This window comes from Danio rerio, chromosome 23, assembly GCF_052040795.2.
Source record: "Danio rerio strain M-AB ecotype USA chromosome 23, GRCz13ab, whole genome shotgun sequence".
NCBI lineage: Eukaryota > Metazoa > Chordata > Actinopteri > Cypriniformes > Danionidae > Danio > Danio rerio.
The window spans coordinates 5,267,501-5,291,516 of record NC_141043.1 but is presented as its reverse complement, the minus strand read 5'-3'; the positions used below and the strand labels follow the sequence as shown (position 1 = coordinate 5,291,516).

The window sequence follows — 24,016 nt, the reverse complement described above, 5'->3', positions numbered from 1 at the left end:
GACACCGTGTATTCTTCGTACCTCGCTTAAACATTCGGCAGATCCTGGAATAACTTGACTGATAACTGATCGCTGGCTATATCTGTTTTTTTTTTGTTTGTTTGTTTGTTTTTAAACAATTTGCGAATAAGATTAAAATGTCTGGATGAACTGAGATCGCTGTGTGTTGCTCATGATTGTTTATAGACATTATAATGTCTGTTGTGATGAATCACAGGCTAATTTTTTATATAAAATTAATATAAAATATATACATAAAATATGTTGTAGCCTAAACTGTTTGTTAAAGTCCGCATGAACCGGAAGATGTGACCATTTATTTATTTATTAATTTTAATTTTTTTCCATAGTTTAGAGAAACTGAATATTAATTGACAAAACAGTAGCTGTGGCTTTTTTTATTTTTTATTTTTTGTTTGTTTTTTGTTTTGTTTTGGGGTTTTTTCTGCAAGCTGAATGGATGTAGTAAACTTTAATTTCTTTCAAAAAGATCGGTAAAAGGGTTTTGGGGAGAGTTAAACAACCTGTCACCTCCTCCTCAGCAACATGGTTAAATATGTTAGTGACGCCCAATTCTTGAAATATATATAATCTAACAATTCACCCCCCCACCCCCCCAAAAAATAAATAAATAATAATAATAATAATAATAATAATAATAAAACAGGAAGTGCATTTTCAGATTTCCAATAAAGATTACAAGGACAAACATTTTTTTCTCTTTTAATTACATGCACAGATGACTTGTTCACCACAATATTAGCAGCTAGATAACAAAATCATATTTTTGAATTGATGGGGACTTTAAATATGATACGCATAACTTTTCACATTTGCTGTGGGCCTACATTTTATTTGTTGAAATAGCAATTTATTTAGGTTTACATTTAGAGTGATTTCCCTTTATGTTAGTATTCAATTTTCCTGTAGCAGAAGACAAAACTGGCTAATAATATTGGCTGTGTCTATTACCATACACTCGCATTTGTAAAAAAAAAAAAAAAAACATATGGTAAAATTAGCCTAGGGCTACACAGTTTTTTTTTTTTTACTTGTTAAAACTACTTTTTTAAATGAGCTGAAACAACACAATTCCTGAGATTTCATTGGGACAACTTTTTTTTTTTTTTTTTTGTATTGTTCAATTCACATTAATTTGTTAAAGTGTTAAGTTAACTTAATCAATTTGTGTTGGGAAAACATGAATGGATCGTGTGGAACCCTGCATTTTTTACAGTGTTTGGCTACATTTATAAAGCTTGGCAAAGTAAGCTTTAGGTTTGAATTTGAAATATCTCAATATGTTTATAAAATAGTTTAGTTCCCTGACTAACTTACTACAGGTAACTTATTTAAGACCAAATATTTATCAGTTCACCTAAATATGATTTTCTCATTCTAAAGATTGTAGCTCATTCCCAGAGGCAGGCTTTATTTTTCTTTCTGGTTTTAACGCCTGACATTCACCCATGGGAAGCGTTGACGCTGACGCCCCTTGTGAATGGGGCATTAGTCTGATGCTCTATTTCTGTCTGTGGTCTCAGTTGTTTTTGGTAGTTTATTTTATGCTTTTAGTAGTATTTAGTGTGTGAAATCTTTCCGCTCTTAAACACAATTTATTATTTTATTTAAAATAATTTCTTATAATAACTGTGTTTTGTGCTGATAATTAGTGGATTTACATGTGATAATAAATCAATAAATCCAAATACTTTCTCCAAATGATGTTTATAATTAAAAGAATAATTCTTGTGTTCATGGTAAAGGTTACTTACACTGAAACGAGTGATATATGTGAACTATATTATTTGTATAACTAGAAATTAAGTTTAATATCAATTTAGATTTTCCTTTATTGCTAACAAGCATGGACTTGGATGTTAATAATGCATTAGTAAATGTTAAATTATTATTAATATATGCTGTACATGTGTTGTTCATGATTATTTCATGTTAGTAAGTGCATTAACTAATGAACCTTATTGCAAAGTGTTACCAAAATAATAATAGGCGAGGTAGTGGCGCAGTAGGTAGTGCTGTCGCCTCACAGCAAGAAGGTCGCTGGGTCAAACCTCGGCTCAGTTGGCGTTTCTGTGTGGAGTTTGCATGTTCTCCCTGCCTTCGCGTGGGTTTCCTCCGGGTGCTCCGGATTCCCTACAGTCCTAAAGACATGTGGTACAGGTGAATTGGGCAGGCTAAATTGTCCGTACTGTATGAGTGTGTGTGTGAATATGTGTGTGGATGTTTCCCAGAGATGGGTTGCGGCTGGAAGGGCATCCGCTGCGTAAAAACTTGCTGGATAAGTTGGCGGTTCATTCCGCTGTGGCGACCCAGGATTAATAAAGGGACTAAGCCGACAAGAAAATGAATGAATAATAATAACAATAATAATTTTTTTTATTTTATTTTATTTTATTTATTTTTTTAAGCCATACTCCATTCATATTATGTAGTTAGAAAAGCCCTCAGGGGCGCCATATTACAATATACTGTATCTTGCAAACGCTCCTTAACCTACATTTAACAAGACAGTGTATATAACGCTTAAAACAGGCAAACTATTGTTTTCACACTTTACTGTAGACATTTAAGAAACAGTTTCCTCTGATCGTTTTCAGTTTAAAGCTTAATAAAAAATGTCTTCTTTCCCTCGCATTCAATTCATTCAATCTTTCTGGGCTTTCATGAAACACCAGACAAGCCGCTTGAGAGTCATACTCGATCTCTCCCTGCAGTGTTTGAGAGATTAGTGCACACAGTCTGGCAGATATCCGTTCTCTTTCGTTTTCATTTCCCGGAAGGATTCTGTATATTGCAGGCGCTTAAGAAAAGCAATAAGTCCGCTGCGCAAGATTACGACTTTTCACTACTCTACATGTATTTATTTAGTGTATCTTTTGACCATTCACTGACATTATAATCGGCAAATACTATCGTAGCGCATTTTTTAGAAGAGTGTGTCAAGTCAAGGTTAAAGAACATGAGTGACGCCTCTTCACCGCCACCTTTAATAAAGGTAAGTTATCTGGTAGATACACAACAAGCTCACTGGGAAAGTACAGTATGCGGTGGGCTACTAGAAAAACATTTTAAATAGTATAGTGAATGCTTTTATTAGTTTCTCAATATACAAGCAATATGTCTTCAGTAACTTAAAAATCACACAAAACAAAGAAATGACATCCATGTTTTTATTTAAAGTAACTCTCAGATGTCATCACAAAACATTAAAAAATATCAGTGCAAATTTTAAAGCAATTTTGTTTTATTCACAGCTTAAGCAATGCAAAACTGAAAATAAAAACTGTCTCAAATTTACTTTCACTTTTACTGTTTATTGAGATCGAACTGAGACATTGTAGTTTCTGCTTTATTCATATAAGGGTAATTTTTCAACTACAGCCACTTTTATATCCTTTGATATATCCAATATATATATATATATATATATATATATATATATATATATATATATATATATATATATATATATATATATATATATATATTCAAATTTCTCGTTCTTTGTCAAACTAACAATAAAATCTACCTAAAAAAATTACTACCTTTCTATTATACTTTTTTCATATTATTCAACCTTCTTTTAGATGTAAAAATCACTGTTTTCATCTTGTCGCACACCCAAAGTTTTAAAATTCAACAATAAAAATAACATCTTAAAATAACATTTATCTATTAATGTATCTTAATTAAGCGCTAGTGAAATAATTTAAATATTTTATAGTTATTAATGTGAGACTATTATCAATATTTTTTTTTATACAAAATATAGCTGTCGCACAGTATCAGTGTCATTTCCACCACAACACTGTAATGTCGCTTTAAACAGTTTGTGTGAAAGATTATTTAGGTGGTTTCTATGAAAATGAATGATGCCATCTGAGAACATGTTCAAGATGGAAGGGATTTAAATTTTTTATCAACAACACTTTATTATCAATGTTGCTTGATAAGGAAATACGTTTATTGTAAGTAATTTCCAAACATGTTGTACCTTCGAAGATGTTTTTTAAAACCAAACAAAATGAAGGTAAATAAGAGTTTTATGTATACATTAAAGGCTAGTATCGATTCAAAGCTAACCGGTGAACCTTTTTTAAATTTTTTTACAATAAACTGTAGAAATGTCATTTCCACCACTGTCATTTCCATTACCACACACATAAAAAAAAAAAAAAAAAAAAATATATATATATATATATATATATATATATATATATATATATATATATATATATATATATATATATATATATATATATATAAATATATATATTATATTTATATTATATATATAATTTTTCTCATTAAAAGTGTATTCACAATGTTCTATTTAATATAAAAACTCTCTTATAAAAACTTTCTAATAAGCTCTTAACCAAATTAATATTAAATTTTAGAGTGTGACAGGTGTACAATTCAGCATACAACTAATTTATTTCATTGACAAATGTATAATTATTATATATATTGTGGAAAGATTGGTTAAACTAGATACAAAAATGATCTTAGACAATGTTTGACTGCTATAATTCATTTAATTTTGAAATAAGCTGTAAATTGAGATGTTGTGGAATTGACATTTATTCAGTTCATGATGGAAACAAATGTTTCTCTTCTTATCTAAGTTTGTCCTCTTACAGATCTTAAAACTAGACAAACTGTTTAAACTTATGAGGTGATGTTACATAAATTTTGAGTTTTTTTTATTTAACTTCACAAGGCTTAAAGTGCTCATAGTTGAAGAATGGTCCATAAATGCATATTATTGATACATAGCTTTTTGAAAAGATATACATTGTTAAATATTTAATTCCAAATCATTCTTCCAAGCTTCAGCATGGCTGTAATGGGAACAATTCTTCAGTCTGCTCCACAACTCTGCCCGACCCTCAGAATGAACCTTCCTCCGTCTCTGAGGCGGTGCCTGAAGAACTGTGCAAACTGCCAGGACGATTACGTACGTTCCTTCTAAACAAAACTCTACTGTGATCACATTTAAAGCATACAGACCACAATGACATACATAAGAGGACAAAATCACTTAAACTTAATTTTTTAACATCATTCTAAACATTGTCTTCTAAGGCAGATGCTTAGAAGAATGTCCAAGCTGCACACTGATCAGCTGCCAGATACTCTAAAGGGATTTTCACATGTTATTTATTCACTTCACACAGCTCATAATGTACACCAGTAAATATTGATCCCTATACACTTTTAAAGGAAAGGTTTTTTATCAGCGCTAATTTTTCCATGGAAACTTTTTTTATGGTATAAAGACATCCTTTTTAGCCCTATTACGAAATAAATGTTTAGACCAGGAAGTATAAAGTAACACTAATGGGTTTTTGGGAACCAGAAATAGTTCTCCTGGCATCACTGTAAAAACAAGCTTTTTGGAACTTGTTTTTAAAAGAATATATTCATATTTGAGTGTGTTTGCAACATAGTTTAAATTATGTGAAGAAGGCAAGGTTGGCAACTGAGGATAAGAAACAAGCACTTTTATTGGTATAGCAAAGCAAAAACGAAAGTAATGCCAGGGCATTTATAGCTTCCCTCTCAGGTTTCTCTCCCTGTGTGTCCCTCTCATAGAGAGACATTTATTCATTCGTTTTCTTGTCGGCTTAGTCCCTTTATTAATCCGGGGTCGCCACAGCGGAATAAACCGCCAACTTATCCAGCAGGTTTTTACGCAGCAGATGCCCTTCCAGCTGCAACCCATCTCTGGGAAACATCCACACACTCATACACTATGGACAATTTAGCCCACCCAATTCACCTGTACTGCATGTCTTTGGACTGTGGGGGAAACCGGAGCACCCGGAGGAAACCCACGCAAACGCAGGGAGAACATGCAAACTCCTCAAAGAAACGCCATCTGAGCCGAGGTTCGAAGCAGCGACCTAGCGACTTTCTTGCTGTGAGGCGACAGCGCTACCTTTTGCGCCACTACTACGTCGCCACTCTCATAGATACAGGGCCGGCGCGTCCATAGAGGCGACCTAGGCGGTCGCCTAGGGCGGCAGTATAGAGAGGGCGGCATCTGCGACACCTCCCTTACCACCCGCGTCCTCAGTTATGTCCGCGACACCTCCCTCACCACCCGCGTCCTCAAATATATTCGCGCATAGACGACAGAATAGAGAGGGCGGTGTCAGCGACACCTCCATCAGCACCCAAGCGTCCTCAGTTATATCCGCGCATAGGGCAGCAGAATAGAGAGCGCAGTGTCCGTGACACCTCCCTCCCTTTCTCAGCACCCGCGCGTCCTCAGTTATATCCGCGCATACTGCGCTGGAAAAGAGGTCCTCGACACCTCACTTCATTATCATAACCGATCACTTTCGTTTTCACATTGGGGTTGAGGTCGGCATGATCGTCCTCTGCCTAGAGCGGCAGTTCAGCTTGCTCTGGCCCAGCATAGATATATACATTAGATAATACATAGGGACCCTGAGCATGCGTCAATAGCGCTGCCACATTTGTACAGTGCTCCCAGGACAAATGTCATTCAACCGCACTAGTCAAGACAGTGTTACTACATGAAGATGCTGGAATTTAGCGCTGTCTATGGGTGTAGTAAAGAGCAAACAAAGAAAACAAAGCACACAGGCAAAACATTTCATAGGTAACATTTTGTTTTATTATATTTTTGTGTTATGAACTTTAATTCTAAACAGGTAGCTTTAATGATACTAATACAGTCACTTCTACATTCACCGTAAGACAAAGTAGCACCAACTCGCACTAAACACTCGGCTTATTCTAGTTTTGTTTAATAAAATAAGCAAGCAATGCAAAAGAAATATGACAATATGCTGCGGTGCCAGAAACTTGTATTATTGTCGGCTAGTGAAGGAGTCGTTCATCATTCACAAACTAATCGCTCCATCTGTCAGTATGAGAAGTGAAAGCAGGAGAGAGGGGGTGTTTCAGGACACGGATTAGATCAAATCTAATAGGGAGGGTGGATAGTACATTTCCATGCACACGAACACAAGCTTTTTGTCAGGAATGCTCATCCATCAATGTAAACAAGTGATTTAAAATGATAATTTTCGTAATTAAAAAAAAAGAAAATGGATACTGACTATATACTTTATTCAACACAGGCTCATTGTTAAAGCATACCTCCGTATACATTGCTGGAGAGCACGATGTATGTAGCCAGAGCTGCATTTTGTCTTTAAAGTGAACACTATGGGGTGGTATGATGGCTTCTGTTTAGTTTCTTGATACCAGCTGACCGCTTACCTCCACGTTGACAGCTTTACCGCTGTTAACGTTTTGCCTACTGGCTAGCTATGTATGTCAGTGAACTGGACACAGAGATGACCGTGATTGGGTTCAAGTCCAGCAAAGAATGGTTCCAGAAAGTAATAACAGGACAAGAATGTGGTAAGATCTGAACATGTTGTAAAAATAAGGCAGCCATAAGGGATTTTCTTTTTCTGACTGCTTTTGAAAACACTGCTGGTTGGGTTTAGGAAAGATGGTGGGCAGGTTAATTTGTGCCTTTAGAAAATACTATCGGTTGGGTTTACCCTTACAAACTCATTTGTAAGTCACTTTGGATAAAAGCGTCTGCTAAATGACTAAATGTAAATGTTTAGGGAAGGGGATGGGTGGAGGAGAATCGGTCAGTCAGTCAGTGAACCCAAGCCAACTCTGGGAGAACATGTTAACACATACACAAACTACTCAGTCAGTCGACAACGGCTTCTGGTGGATTTCTATGAGAAGAGCAGGCGCAAATGGCACTTGCGAGAAAATTTGGAGATCTGAAAAAGTGTACACAGCGGCTTCTGGTGGATTCATGAAAACAAAAACTGCAAAAAACAAAAAAACGTATTTCGCGCTCTCCAGAAATGTATATAGGGGTACGTATCAATAATGAGCCTGGGTTGACTTTTTTTGAACACTCCAACCTGCACTGCTGTATACTCCCACTGATTGATTATCCATCACAGACCAATGGTAAACCAAATGTGTTTTAAAAACAAACTCCCCCTAAAAGTTAAGTAATGCTCACTGCAGAACCATTTGGGCAGAGCTGAGCTCCAGCGAGGGGGAGCTTGAGCTCCCGCTCTTCCTTGCTTGCACTTTTTCTATGAGGGATGTCACTGGGGGTTGGGGTTAGGGGTGGGTGTACGCATTAAAACAGCTTATAGGAGGAGGAGAGAGAGCTCAAGCTCCCCCTCTCTGGAGCTCATCTCTGCTCAAATTGCTCTGCAGCGAGCAATGTCTCGAAAAAGTTGACTTTGGTGAGCTGTTTTGAACTGTTAAACACCTGATGTCACATGGACTATTTTGACAATGTTTTTAGTTCCTTTTCTAGACTTTTGTTGTCTATAGAGGATGAGAGAGCTCTCGGATTTCATCTAAAATATCTTAACTTGTGTTCAGAAGCATAATTATTTTTGGTTTACTAACCCTTTAAAAACTGTTAAGAATATACAGTGTTTCTCACATAAAGATGAAAATAATGTGCAGGCATCAATCCTTCTTTGTGGAATAAGGAGGATGTGAATCTGTGGCTGCGCTGGGCTCAGAGGGAGTACTCTCTGCGGCGTGCAGACCACCAGGGATTCGAGATGAATGGAAAAGCACTGTGCCTCCTCACCAAAGAGGACTTTCGTCTCCGCTGCCCCAGCTCTGGTGTGTCACATTAACTTTACTAAGTTGCAGTAATTAGACTTGTCCAAACCAATTTATAATAAGCATGCACTCTCTACCGGAACAGGTGATGTTCTGTATGAACTCCTTCAACATGTGAAGCAGCAAAGGAGATGTGCCATCTTCAGTCCATCATCCAGCTCCGGCACACAGATCTCACACGAGACCACCACAGGTGATCTCTATCTATCTATCTATCTATCTATCTATCTATCTATCTATCTATCTATCTATCTATCTATCTATCTATCTATCTATCTATCTATCTATCTATCTATCTATCTATCTATCTATCTATCTATCTATCTATCTATCTATCTATCTATCTATCTATCTATCTATCTATCTATCTATCTATCTATCTATCTATCTATCTATCTATCTATCTATCTATCTATCTATCTATCTATCTATCTATCTATCTATCTATCTATCTATCTATCTATCTATCTATCTATCTATCTTTCTATCATCTATCTATCTATCTATCTATCTATCTATCTATCTATCTATCTATCTATCTATCATCTATCTATCTATCTATCTATCTATCTATCTATCTATCTATCTATCTATCTATCTATCTATCATCTATCTATCTATCTATCTATCTATCTATCTATCTATCTATCTATCTATCTATCTATCTATCTATCTATCTATCTGTGTGTCTATCTATCTATCTATCTATCTATCTATCTATCTATCTATCTATCTATCTATCTATCTATCTATCTATCTATCTATCTATCTATCTATCTATCTATCTATCTATCTATCTATCTATCTATCTATCTATCTATCTATCTATCTGTGTGTCTATCTATCTATCTATCTATCTATCTATCTATCTATCTATCTATCTATCTATCTATCTATCTATCTATCTATCTATCTATCTATCTATCTATCTATCTATCTATCTATCTATCTATCTATCTATCTATCTATCTGTGTGTCTATCTATCTATCTATCTATCTATCTATCTATCTATCTATCTATCTATCTATCTATCTATCTATCTATCTATCTATCTATCTATCTATCTATCTATCATCTATCTATCTATCTATCTATCTATCTATCTATCTATCTATCTATCTATCTATCTATCTATCTATCTATCTATCTATCTATCTATCTATCTATCTATCTATCTATCTAACTACCTACCTATCACATGGACCATCCATCCATCCATCCATCTTGTTTTCTCTAAATTATTGAAATGATTATCGAGGTTTCGATTTGCTGAAAGAAGCTGTGCTTTTGTTGTTGTATTGCAGCCATTTTCATATGTATCTGACTTCCTACATTATCAAGTGCCAGAGAATGAATGCAATGACTTGTTGAAGCTTGTAGCAAACACACAGCTGATGGAAATGAGATGCTGTTTTTAATCCATGCTTCTGAGTTTTAAAAAGAAAGAAAAAAACAAAAACATGTTTAATCTGAACATCTTATATTAGTTATGTGCTGTATTGACTTTGACTGACAAACACGGATATACTTTATTTGTTTAGCAAGGGGTTAAATAGCAGCCATTCATTTGTGAAAGAGGGATTTTCCTGGTTGCAAAACTAGAATGGTTGCAATAGGTGTGGCTTAGACCTCTATTCAAACAATATTACATCATGTTTTATTTTCATATTTGTTTATTTTTGTTTCAGGCTGGTTTCTGATTTACACGAAAGGTTAATTTGCTTTTCACTTACAACTATAAACAGCATTTACAGCAATAATTGGTTTTGCAGGTCCTTATGTTCCCTCTAACAAAAGTGTTCCTGTGTGTCCTGTGAACCCAAATTCTCGGGCGGTTTCAGCTGGATGCAGCACAGCTCAGATGCAGGACAGAACACACTTGTTTGCTGACCCTGAGCATCCACAAGACATGCAAACAGGTATTTTAAATGTATTTGCTTTATCCAATAGATCCTGAAATCTAAACACTGGAAAAAGATCTCAAGGACCAATTTTGATTAAATATAAGACATACTGTAGACATAAATTTGGAGAGTACTTAATGAAATATTTAAAGGTTAATTGTGAAAATTGATTGAGTTTGTGATAATGTTTTATAACAAATATACATTTTAATTAAAAAAAAAAAAAGAAAAATATTGAAAAACAATGCCAGGACTTGAATTATTTTTCATTCAAATCATGATTAGGGTCAAATTATCAATAATAAAGACCCTTTTGCAAACATTTGATTGCACAATATTGTGTAGACTTTATTTTACTTTTTGCATGTACATACAATGTACTTGTCATAGTCATTACATAACCTTGGGGATAACAAGACACTATCCTTAAACTTACCCCTGAAAATAACCTTAATCCATGTATATACTACATTATTACGTAACACAGTACTTTTATAGGTAAGGAACCTGGGAAATTATAAGCCCAGGTTAAGTTCACAAACCACAAAATAAACTTTTAGTTTATGATGTCCAAATTAATACATTTTAGTGTTTGCACTTGATCCCAAATGTATAAATAGGAGAAAAAATTTAATTATCTAAAAATTATATATATATATATATATATATATATATATATATATATATATATATATATATATATATATATATATATATATATTAAGGGTGTAACGATTCGTATTAAACGGTTCGGTACGAGACTTTCGGTTCGGTACGCATTACAAACCGAATGATTCAGACTGATATCTAAGAAGATAAAAGAGAATGAGTGTACAAAATATAATGTTTTCAGTGCAACAAGGCTCAACAATGCATCCCAAAAAACATGACAGGCAACATGCTGCCTTCCCCGCCCACCTCCAAACACTACTTCAGTAAGGCAAACGCTACACTAGCTGGAAATTGCATGACAGTTTTGGTCGCAAATGCGCCTGAAATTTTATCTATGCAACGTCAAAATATATTTGGGAGTGCATAAAATTGATGTCGTGCGTCCAGTTTTCACAGCAAAATGTTCACCACGTACGCGGAATTAGGAGGCATTCATTAAGCATCTTTGCTACTAAAAATGGCAAAAGCAGCTCTGTGGCTTAAATGGTTTAAAATGGTTTAAAACAGTTGACCTGTCAACTTGCAGTAAACAAAGCCTGCAATGCTTGCCCCGCCTTCAAGCTCTTCTTGTTGGCCCACTGCGCTAGACCAAACACGAATGGATTGGTCATTATCAGCCGTCAATCACAGGGAGCTACAGCCGCAAAAACGTAAAGGTCTAGATACGACAGAATGAAAACAACACTGACAGATTTAGTTTCAGAAACCACCTAAAGTTACAAATAATGGCACATCTGATTAGTGATTATGTAATGAATGTCAATCCAGCATTTACACTTTTCGAAAAGTGGATAAAAGACTTCCAGTGTTTATAGTTCGGTAAGTGTTTTCAATTAACAGCGTTTGCCACTGAATCTCCACATTTTAAGCACAAGATGTTTAAACGTTATTTAATCCTTTATTTAATCATCATGATGCTGTCAATCGTGATACTGTTCACCATCGCTAAAGAGCATGCATTCACTGAAGTGCTGAGGAAACTAATATTGCAGCTCATTAAAAGACCGGTACTGCTATTGACGCATGAAAATAATAAGCTATATGTCAATATCATCTGTGCAATACCAGACACCATTCATGAGAACACAGCACAGTTAATATTGTTTACTAATAATAGGGCCGGTAAATTAATATCAGAGAAATTCTCTGGCTTTTTTCTTTTTTTGCTGTATCGAAAACATACCAAACCTTGACACCACTGTGTGATATCGAATCGAACCGAACCATTGACCATTGATATTGATTATTGTGAGCTGTTACTCCCCTAATGCCTAGATATACCCAGATTTTTGTTAAAGGGGAAACTTTAAGCAATAGTAAACTGAAACACAGTGAGGTCATGATGAGCTGACGCAATGGATTAATAATTTGTAGTGGGTGATTTGCTGCATGCAGTGTAGATAGCCTCTGTTGCAATGAAAATAAAATGGTCATACAGTATCTATAGTAAAGATACAGTCCTGATTAAGCATTACCAATATTATATATGGATGAGTTTATGATTTGCTATTATGTAAATATCACTTTTATGACTGTTCGTTCTTTCATGTTTCGCAGAGATTTTCCATCATTCGCTCAAAGAAAAAATGCCACAGATATCTCCTGACAAAAGCAGACAGGCTATAACTGTTTCCAGTACAGAGGAGCCTCTCAACCTGTCCAATAAACCTGAAAGACCTGCCAAAAACACACAACCCTCTGAGGCCACAGGAAGAATTCCAGGTGCTCATGCATACTGTTTCAGAAACTAACAACAGATTATTGTATAATTTATTACTTTTCAATCTCTTACTTTTCATCAGACTCTTACTCGAGTAACTTTTACGATTGTTGCTTTTACTTGAATAGACATTTCCACAAGTACTTGTACTTTTCTTTGAGTATAGATTTTGGATACTCTACTCACCTCTGGTGCTAATTAATTCTGAAAATGATTCTTATGTTTGCTAATTATTATTTTATTTCAGTTAGTTTGTAAGTGACTAATGTTAGTTTAGTTGCTGTTTTTAAATTGTTGTGAAATTTTCATTTTATTTCAGTTAACAAAAACAGTTTGTTTGTTTTTTGGCCAATAGATTTTGTCTTAGTGTTTGTTTACTATTATAACATAGGAAGGAACATCATTCTGACCATTCTGTCTGTTCATTAGACTGTAAGCTCTTATGGGACTATGTGTACCAGCTGCTGTCTGACAGCAGATATGAAGCCTTCATACGCTGGGAAGATCCAAACGACATGATCTTCAGAGTTGTGGATCCCAACGGACTGGCACGACTCTGGGGAAACCACAAGGTACTAAAACAGTACAAGCAGCTCAACAAGTGTGCATTCACATTCACCATCACCCCATTTATGGTTGATAGGCCAACAATACTGATAAGTGGGTTTTACATGAAATTAGTCCTCTGCTTTTGACCCATCCAAGTGCACATAGACTTTGGAGTGAGGAGCACACAACTGCTGTGAGCATATTTCCAGGGTAGTGGACAGTAGGATATATGCAGAGCTACTGTTGTGTTGCTTCCCATACCGATAAACTTCCAGTGAACGATTAATATGACTAATCAATTTTATGCGGTTCCTTTTACAGCATCGATGTTGTAATGTCATTAAAATACATTCGGTTAAATAGACTCTAGAATTTATTAAATTGGTCAAATGTAAAACGAGATGAAAAGCTGTTTACATGCAAGTGCCTGTCAGGAACAGCAGGCGAGCGCAGACACTCCATTGAAAATACTGGAGAAAAATAAATGTTCATATTTTAAAGATATGGCGTAGAAATTTTTTTCATGAAGTGCTTCTTGTACATATTACGTATCCATCAGGCAGTGAAAGTTGATTTTTAAAGAAAACAGAGCTTAAAACCGCTGGCTCCAGTTCACCGGAAGCGTTTGACCCAGGTTACTGAAAAATTAAAACTCCTTCTGCATATTTCTGCATATTTCCTACTATCGTTTCCAGAGCAAGTAGGAGTTAGGTGCCTTGCCCATGGGCACTTCAGCTGAGAATTGAAGATTGAGAGACTGCCCCCATAAAATGCATTCAGCCAGGATTTTTAAATCTTCAAAAGTTTTGACTAAAATTTATGAATATTTACAGTGTATATATGTTAATATAAAGTCGTTATAAATCTAATTTTTTTGCGTTGTTTGGTCTTTAAACCCTCTTGTTTCAGCAGGGTTTTTTCACACCTCCTGACTTTTTACTTTGGAAAAAGTCAGGAAAGTGGGCGTGTCCAGCTCAGAGTGTTGGTGTGAGCACGCACTGATTTACACAGAGGCAAAACAAACACACAGACACAGAGGACAAAGACAGTGACTGTGTTTACATGGACATCAGTAATCAAATTATTTGCCAAATTATTAAATAGTTAACTGCAGTTTGGCTCTTTCATTCAGGAATTCATTCATGCCCCTCGTGACAAACGAGATATTTAATACGAGGAATTGCTGTAAGTGTATTTTTCATGCAGTGTTTGATACTTCACGGCGAATAAGAGAAAATAACCTTTAGCATTTCTCGGTAACTTGGATGCACTTGGTAGGTAGTGTCAGAATGCTGTGTGTGTTATTCCTGTCACAAAATGCGGCAAAAATCCTACACGACAGTAATAGTTTGATTATGGTGTTTTTATGTTTACACTTGAAGTGCCGCATTTACAGCGAATCTTTCAGACTATAATATTGTAGTGAAATTGATGTACTGTAAACTTTATTAACTTAGAAATCATTTAGACTGATTTGTCTTTAAAAATTGAAAGAGTACTGCTGACGATACACGAAATGACTTTACCACTGGTCGCTCACTTACCAAATCTGTAGAGACAGGACAATCAACAACAACTGGGGCCGTGTCTTTATTAAAAAGGAGATGAACGGCTAATCCGGATTTCAACGTTTCAAGATGAGAAAAGCTCTCGGGTAAAAAATGTTCCTCAGACACGTATTTCTGACATGTGTCAGAAATCCACACGTGAGTCCAGCTGCGCTCTCATAGCAGAAAAATGAAAACAAATCCATAATTTCAGCAAATTATAAACGCAACACTGACGACCCGTAACTCCAAACAATTCATGTTCTCCCGCTTGGTAACAAAACGTGGCGTCTCTTTGCCGTCTGAACACTATAAAAGGTAACAACAGTCTTCAAAGCTATCATACATATTAATGAGGTTGCACCACATACACAATGGAGCGCGCTGATTGGTTTGAACCAAGTCTTACTCATGAGTGAATCCAGCACACTCAGAGACGTAATAAGGCACTCGCAGGTACAGACGTCTAGTCTACACGCTGAAATACACGCTAAGATCTCATGGTCGTGACGCAGCTTCAAAAATTCATTTCAAACTGGAAGTACAAATTTGCTCGAAATAACTCAAAAACAACCAATTTTCACTTTTTAGTGAAATATATGTGTCCTAATAGTGTTTTTTTTAGCAGTGTGGGGCACATATACGACTGTCAACAGCTCAAAACATGTGTTTTGGTGTTTTGTTACCCTTTCAACCAGACCTTGTTGCATGTGCCCATTGGTTGGCCATGTACAGTAGTACAGCTGTGCAGTACAAATTGCCATATTGCACTGGGTGTATGATTGGTCTTTACTTTAGTACAATTCAAAACATTTATAGACTGTACATAACAAGTGCATTGTACTAAATGATTCATTTGCAGAAAGTACATATAGTAATTAAGGCCACTTAATAAAAAGTGGGCCTAAGAATTGTAAAGCAAGCTTGAAAATATGATGGTGGATCCTTATACAGTTTTACCATTTGTTAATCAAAACAAAACTCGGACAAAAACAAACTCAGGGTTAACTACAGTGACAAGAACTCAAATGAAGAAACATTAATTCTATGGCTAATAGGCTGATAAGGTAGAGACCATGAATTACTCACAGAAATAACAGGGGAAACCATGACACATGGGTACGCAGAACACAAAGCAAACCAGCAGGACAACACAGGCAGAACATACTGTAACGGCACTAAAACCAGGTGTATAAGTAATTTTAGGAAGCAGTTCCAATTTACTAGAATATCATCTACGTTAAGCTGATTTGACCAATGCAATCTCACAGCAATTCGCAACTTTTTGATTTAGTGGCTTATTCGTATGAATTCGTACGATCTAATTCGTACAACTGTGTACGATTTGCTCATCACCCAATGATGGTTGGGGTTAGGGGTGGGGTTGGGTGCCACTCCTCCTTTTTAATCGTACACTTTCTTACTTTCGAAGTAGCCACTAAACTGACAAAACGTAAAATACTTACATTTCATCAGTGCCGGCAGCTAGCTCTCTGCAACTCTCACATGGTCGCCCACTGAAGCTAAGCAGGGCTGCGTCCGGTCAGTACCTGGATGGGAGACCACATGGGAAAGCTAGGATGTTGCCGGAAGTGAGACCAGTAGGGGGCGCCCAACCTGCGGCTGTGTGGGTCCTAATGCCCCAGTATAGTGACGGGGACGCTATACTGCTCAGTGAGTGCCGTCTCTCGAATGAGACGTTAAACCGAGGTCCTGACTCTATGTGGTTGTTAAAAATCCCAGGATGTCCTTCAAAAAAGAGTAGGGGTTTAACCCCGGCATCCTGGCCATATCTGGCCTCTGTCCATCATGGCCTCCTAACTATCCACATATTCCAATTGGCTTCATCACTCTGTCTCCTCTCCACCAATCAGCTGATGTGTGGTGCAAGTCTGGCGCAAAATGGCTGTCGTCGCGTCATCCAGGTGGATGCTGCACACTGGTGGTGGATGAGGAGATCCCCCCCCCATTGTGTAAAGCGATTTGAGTGCCCAGAAAAGCGCTATATAAATGTAAGGAATTATTATTATTATTATTATTATTATTATTATTATTATTTGACACAATCAACATTGTAAAAGTGCTTCAGAACTAAAGATTAATTAAATGGTGACCAAATCACAGCTAATAAGAATATGTCAGAACATCGAAAAAAAAAAAAAAAAACTAGTTAGCCAAGCAGCATAAACAAATTATTAAATTTATCAAACCTACTGGGAAATACATTAATTTGATTTTGAGTCTAAACATGGTTTAGTGGCAGTGATAGGTTATAGGTTTGCATGTAAACAGCTGATTTCAGTAAGTTGAGTTTTGCGAGTGATCAGTGTATTGGTGTGTGTGTGTGTGTGCGCATGTTCTTATTTCTTTAAGTTTTGTTGCAGAACAGAGCAAACATGACCTATGAGAAAATGTCTAGAGCTCTTCGTCATTACTACAAGCTCAATATCATCAAGAAAGAGACCGGCCAGAGGCTGCTGTTTCGGTGAGTCTGCCATATCTCCTCTGGGCCGCTTTAGGCTCACAGCCACATCAGCCAGAGCTAACTGTGCCAAATATTTGCCAAAAGTGACATCAAGGTTTTTAAAGTGCACTGCGAAGGAAGCACAATTGTAAACATGAAGATTGCTAAAACTGCACTGTAAAAATAGTTTGAAAGCAAATGACACCTAAGACAGATGACCTTAATGCTTTTTTATTTTTAATAATTCCAACTTTGAATGTTAGAATGTTCTAAATGAATAGGGCATAGGGGGGATAAGTGGGAATAGATCACAGCCAGGAACTATGTTTCTAACTACAGCTCCAGAGCTGTAGTTGCGAGTGCTCAAGTTTGCGACAAAGTTTGCAAATGTTTGTTTGAGTGACGGATTTGGGAAATGGCAAATCAACAAACTATGTTTTTAATGACGAAACTTGCAACCTTAGTTGGCTAACGATGGTTTTGGGAAACGCACCCCAGTCTGGTGAATCTCTTTTGACATAAACAAAGCATTTTCATTCACTGATTTATATTTTCTGTCTCAAACAATCATGCCACATTCAAAGTAGCTTACTATAAATCCTCTTTCTTCCTTATTCTGATACTGTTTGGCCTTTTACAAATTATCCCGACCACATCTACACACCTAATCCATTATATGACTGTTGTGTGATTGACAGGTTATATTTAATGAGCGTTTGAACAGGTGTAGTTTAAACACTTTACTGTTGTTTTACAATGAAAACATATGCATTCATTAATTAAATGGAAATATATTTTAGAAAAAAAGTATTTTTATTGACAAGTTTTTATATGTAGGGTTTCTGAACTTACACAAGAGGGAGCTAAAACTGTTGGCATGTACTGCATGATTATCTGAAATGGCAAAATACCCAGACCACATACTGTTCTATCACTGCTTCTGTGATTTCAGTCTTCTTACTCTGTGCGCTTCAGGTTCCTGAAGACCCCTGAGGAAATAATACAAGGCAGGTCAGACCGTGCAGAAGTGCCTGAGTCTCCAGACAGCCCTGTGTCTCCGGACTACAGAGAAGAAGCTCTGGAAGTGTCCCCTGCATCGACTCCTACTACCCTGAGCCCCAGCTCTGATCACAACTTCTGCATATCACCAATTCCATGACACTAACTACTTCATTCTGATCCAGAATCAGCCTAAGTAACTAATTAACCTGACCTTTAAGCTTGTGGAAACCCCAAATATGGAACAATGTGAACTACAGACTGCTATCTACAGCCCCAAAGATTTCTGAGATGTACTCAGTAATATTTTAAGAGGACTAAACACAGCACAGGTTTGACTCAGGGTAGAACTATGTCATTAGTAGTTGTGGGGTTGTGTTAAATGTTTATGACACTAATTCCACTGATTTTCATGATGTTTGGAGACAATATGAAACGTTTTCTCAGGTTGTAAAACTGTGCAATGTAAATTTTCGAGATCTGAGAACTGCACTGCATCATTCACATATATATTGAACATTAATCAAATAATAGTAATCTGTATAGTAAAATCAATGAGTTAATTAATTGATTAATCTTTCAACTGTGTAAAATATGCTCATTGAAATGTGTATAACTGCTTAAGGATTTTTTTATAAGTAAAGTCTTTCAGTAATTTTTGAATATTTCCTACAGTAGTTTAAATAAATGAAAAATCCCATATGACAAATGATTGTGTACTTTGAAGTGCAATGATTTCATGACATCTGATAAAATCTAGATGCATGATATACAGTTCTCAGCATAAATGACTACACTTCTCACAGATCTCTCTTTTAATTTAATATATTTTTATAGGATTTTTCACATTGATATATTTCAGTATATACATTATGTTAGTCAGTACAAAAGCCAACACTGGAACGAATCTAACAAAAAGCTTAAGATCCCTGTGCCAATATTAGTACACAGAAACTGATATACTGGTTAAAAATATGAAAAAAAAAATGTAAAGGGCACCTAGTTTCACGCTTTTTAAAGATTTAATATTAATATTATGGTTGTTCTGAGTGTGCCAGTTTAGGTTCAGTTCAAAACACAGTTCAGATTTGTTTATCATGATGTGTTAAAAGTGTTATGTTGGGGGCGTGTACACAGCTCGCTGTTTTAGGGGTGTGTTGCTTCACATGAAAGTTAGTTTTGACTTCCCGCCCAATGTAACAAGGGGGAGGAGCCAAGAGCCCCCCGCTTTGTGTTTGGCAACAGACAGGCAGACAGAGAGAAGCAACATGAGTGAGAGGACCACCATTCAGCCGTATATGTACGGCTCGGACACAGACCAAGCAGAGAGTACGAAACCATTTGTGTCTTTGTATAGTTTTACAGTCAGCTGTGTGCTAGTTTAAAGTGCCAAGCTTGGACACAGAGACTAATAACCACGCACACTGAATTAACTTTAAATGAGGCACCGGATGCGCTGCTCAGAGCCGCACGTTCGCATGTTATTTAAAATGAAATTATTCAGATGGCGCTCTGTGGCGCGGCAGAAATATGAAGTGTCCTGAGTCGTGGCTGGGCGCCGCGGACTTGAAGCGCCGTTGTGTGTACCCTGACAGAAATTTATGTTTTGATTTCTAAAATGCTAGCGGCGCTTCTGGTGTGCGAACTGCAGGCAAGTTCGTTATTTTATTTCCGATGGAGGGACGTGCAGGTGAGGCAGCGTGCTCGCACTTTCCAGCTGCACCTAGTTAAGATCACAGGGAGCTTTTGTAACCGTGAGAAATGCAAACGGCTGAAGTTTAAGGTACACGCAATGAAAAGTACACATGTTTGCAAACCCACCTAAAGTTACAAACAATGGCTCCGATGAGAGCGATTATGTGGTGAATGTTAATCTTGTGTTGAGCCCAATGAGCCTTACATCTAAAAATAGAGCAAGGCTGTTCCTTTGGTGACATCGCTTTGACTCACACGCTGAAAATGGTAAACTGCGAATATGGTAATGCACACATGTCAATCAATATTGGTGGGAGTGGGCAATGCACTCCTGTCACGTTGCGGTCGATCTAAAATCCACTCCAATTGGTCCACCGTTTTTATGTTGTTAAATTGAAAAAAAAATAAATACTGGGTGTGTTTATATCACCCCAATATGACGGTCTATGCGCTATACCTACACATATGTGTCCAAACAGCTTGAAAAGTAGATTTTTCACCATGGGTGCTCTTTAAATAAACAGGTAAAATCAAGAGAATCTTAAAAATGTATACATTTTTTGGGTAATACTTTATTTTGAGGGTCCATTTGAGTATTAGTAGACTGTCTGCTTAATGTTTTGATACTGCTCCTTCAACAGACATTTAACTGACTATAAGAAACAAGTACATGTCAACTTATACTAACCCCAACCTAACTGTCAACCTATAATCTATTGAGAATTAGTTGCAATGTAACTTAAATTCAGCAAACAGACAATCAATATTAAATGTGACCAATTTTTGTTCCAACTGAAGTGAAATACAAAAGGACCCTTTTACATGGCACTAAACATTACAGGTAACGCTTTACAATAAGGTTCATTAGTTAATGCATTTACTAACATGAACTAATGATGAACAACACATGTACAGCATTTATTAATCATAATTGAACATTTACTAATGCATTATTAACATCCAAGTCCATGCTTGTTAACATTAGTTAATGCACCATGAGTTAACATGAACTAATAATGAACTACTCTATTTTCATTAACTAACGTTACTAACATGAACACATACAGTAGTACATGTTTTGTTAATTGTTTGTCCATCTTAGTAAATACATTAATTAACATTAACTAATGAACCTTATTGTAAAGTGTGACCACATTACAACATTTTAGCAATTTATTTAAGCATCAAAAATTATTATATATATATATATTTTTTAGGGTGGGGCGGGGATGTATGGTTAAAAGGTTCAACTTAAACTTTTCAAACACATAGACTACAGATGTATGTATGTGTGTGCAGCACATCTATACTCTAGCATGATTGATGTGTTTCTATTTTAAATTTAAGAAGGCCAGACAATCAATTAAGAAAAAAAATCAATTAAGAAAACAAAGCAAAACAAGCTTATTTGAATTCCCCTCCTCACTAATGTGTTTCTAAAATCTGGATCTACTGTAAAAGATTATAATTGTATAACATTTTTTAGTAGTTAATAATAACAAAGGTTCAAGTTTAGAGCGTCACGGTGGCTTCACAGCAAGAAGGTCGCTGGTTTGAGCCTTGGCTGGGTCAGTTGGCATTTCTGTGAGGAGTTTGGATGTTCTCTCCATGTTGGCGTGAGGGTTTCGTCCAGGTGCTCCGGTTTCCTCCACAAGTCCAAAGACATGCTATGAATTGGGTAAGCTAAACTGTCCGTAGTGCATGTGTGTGAAAGGGAGCGTATGGATGTTTCCCAGTGATAGGTTGCAGCTGGAAGGGCGTAAAACACATGCTGGGTAATTGGGCGGTTCATTCCGCTGTGGCGACCCCAGATTAAAAAAGGATTAAGCCGAAAAGAAAATGAGTGAATACATGAGTTCAAGTTTCTCCTTTCAAACTGTGTGTTAAGCTATTTTTTCCAACCAATACATCTAAAAATATATTATATTTTTATTTCAACACAATCTCATGGCAATTAGTAACTTTTTCATTTAGTGGCTAATTCGTATGAATTCGTACGATCTAATTCGTACAATTTAGTACGATTTGCTTTTCCCCCAATGACGGTTGGGGTTAGGGGTGGGGTTAGGTGCCACGCCTCCTTTTTAAAATCGTATCATTTAGTACGACTGAAATCGTACGAATTTGTACGAATTAGCCACTAAACTGGCAAAACGTAAAATACTTACGTTTTCTCGTGAGATCAGGCTGTTTTTATTTTAGAAAAAATAAAATAGCTTTTGGATCCAATGTTAAAGAGTTCACAGTGTTCTCCTCTTTGATTATAATCAGTTTTTGGTGAAGCTTGTGTCTATATTAATCTAGTCATGATGTTTTCTAAATGTCAAACCAATTCATATGACTGCTCTGGAGACAGTGATGCAGACCTTTACCTCAGAAAGCCTGTGAACGTTTCACACAGACACACATGCTGAACAACAGGGCCTCTTCCAAACGTCATGAGCGAAAAATTGATTTGAGAATTTGATTCATCATAGTTCTTCATCATTCATTCACAGTGTTCTACTAGGAAAGGAGGGACTTGTGTGGTTTTCTGGGTTCTTTCTGGATTAACAACACCATGACGGTCTGTTTTAATGTGCTGCACTGAAGCTGATCATCTCAAATCTGACTTTCAGTGCTGAAGAACCTACACTATCAGAAAGCGAAGAGATCATTTAAGACATGTCAGCACCGATATGCTTTCTATCAAAAAATGACAACCTCTCTGTGTCTTTTTGTGGATCTGGGTTTCTAGCAACATACCAGCTCGGTGCTGCGCAGAGTCTTTTGGACAATGCAGCTTGGATCCTGCATGGAGCTCCACGAGTCTATGGTGCATCTGCTGGATCCCTCGTCGCTGCAGCTGTGGTCTGTGGGTCAGATCTAGGTAAGCTGTATAATCACATTCATTGATCGTTTCACTGATAGCCTAGTTCACCCACAATTGAAAAGTCTGCCATGAAGTCTTCAAATATTGCTTGCTTCTAACAATTTATGAGTTTCTATTCAATACAAATGAAAACATCTAGAAAATCACTGAAAACCTGTAATTGACTGCCAAAGTGAAGTTTTTTTTTTTTCCTGCGATGGGAGTAAATGGTAAAAAAAAAAAAATAATAATAACCTTTATTTAATATATATATATATATATATATATATATATATATATATATATATATATATATATATATATATATATATATATATATATATATTTATATATATATTTATATATATATATATATATATATATATATATATATATATATATATATATATATATATATATATATATTTATATATATATATATATATATATATATATATATATATATATATATATGTATTTATATATATATATATATATATATATATATATATATATATATATATATATATATATATATATATATATATTTGCGTTCATCAGTGTACACAAAATCATATAGTTTTTATTTAGCAATTTGAGGAGTAAATAGTGAATACATTTTTGGGTGAGTAAATCTGCTGTAAGAAGTTTACTTAAATTATGTTTATACTTATGCATATAGTTAACTTACTCAATTTTTATTGTAACAGGTTTATTGACTTTTTTTTAAAGTAAAGTAACTGATTAAAATGAGAGGGGTTTACTAACGTTTTATAAAGAAAAGTCAATTGATTGCTTTAAAGTGATAGTTCAATCTCTCATTATTTACTCTCCTTCACTTGTTCAGAACTTGAGTTCCTTTCTTCTGTTGAACACAAAAGAAGATATTTTGAAGAATGCTGGTCACTGGAGCTAATTTTTATTTCCTA

At 35.8% G+C, this 24,016-nt stretch overlaps 2 protein-coding genes and 1 long non-coding RNA gene across 8 annotated transcripts in view; 2 read left to right on the top strand and 1 right to left on the bottom strand.

The window, feature by feature from the left end:
- LOC147838145 (uncharacterized) overlaps positions 1-14,789 on the bottom strand; it is a 138,683-nt gene extending 123,894 nt beyond the window's left edge. Inside the window, exon 1 of the long non-coding RNA XR_015523105.1 lies at positions 14,531-14,789. This is a non-coding gene — a long non-coding RNA (uncharacterized LOC147838145). The remainder of the gene's footprint in view (positions 1-14,530) is intronic.
- etv7 (ETS variant transcription factor 7) lies at positions 2,469-19,250 on the top strand. Of its 5 annotated transcripts, XM_087304864.1 has the most exons (10): positions 2,469-3,016; positions 4,855-4,981; positions 8,521-8,685; positions 8,771-8,878; positions 10,375-10,398; positions 10,528-10,605; positions 12,820-12,984; positions 13,412-13,554; positions 17,463-17,563; positions 18,518-19,250. In XM_087304864.1, the coding sequence occupies exons 1-10, from the start codon at positions 2,981-2,983 to the stop codon at positions 18,699-18,701; spliced, it is 1,131 nt and encodes a 376-aa protein (XP_087160990.1). In that variant the 5' UTR covers positions 2,469-2,980; the 3' UTR covers positions 18,702-19,250.
- Positions 19,251-22,726: 3,476 nt separating this feature from the next.
- pnpla1 (patatin-like phospholipase domain containing 1) overlaps positions 22,727-24,016 on the top strand; it is a 21,911-nt gene continuing 20,621 nt past the window's right edge. For both annotated transcript variants that reach the window (XR_015523078.1, XM_087306481.1), the window contains exon 1: positions 22,727-23,105. Coding sequence is in view for 1 of the 2 variants with exons in the window: in XM_087306481.1 (XP_087162607.1) it covers positions 22,901-23,105 (205 nt within the window). In the remaining variant the exon portion in view is untranslated. The remainder of the gene's footprint in view (positions 23,106-24,016) is intronic.

What these genes read in the sequence shown, in the direction of transcription:
- etv7 (XM_087304864.1), top strand. Translation starts at nt 2,981, where the DNA reads ATGAGTGACGCCTCTTCACCGCCACCTTTAATAAAG. An exon ending in CACCGCCACCTTTAATAAAG is followed by an intron (nt 3,017 to 4,854) that starts GTAAGTTATCTG and finishes CATTCTTCCAAG; the next exon opens with CTTCAGCATGGCTGTAATGG. An exon ending in GACTCTGGGGAAACCACAAG is followed by an intron (nt 13,555 to 17,462) that starts GTACTAAAACAG and finishes GTTTTGTTGCAG; the next exon opens with AACAGAGCAAACATGACCTA.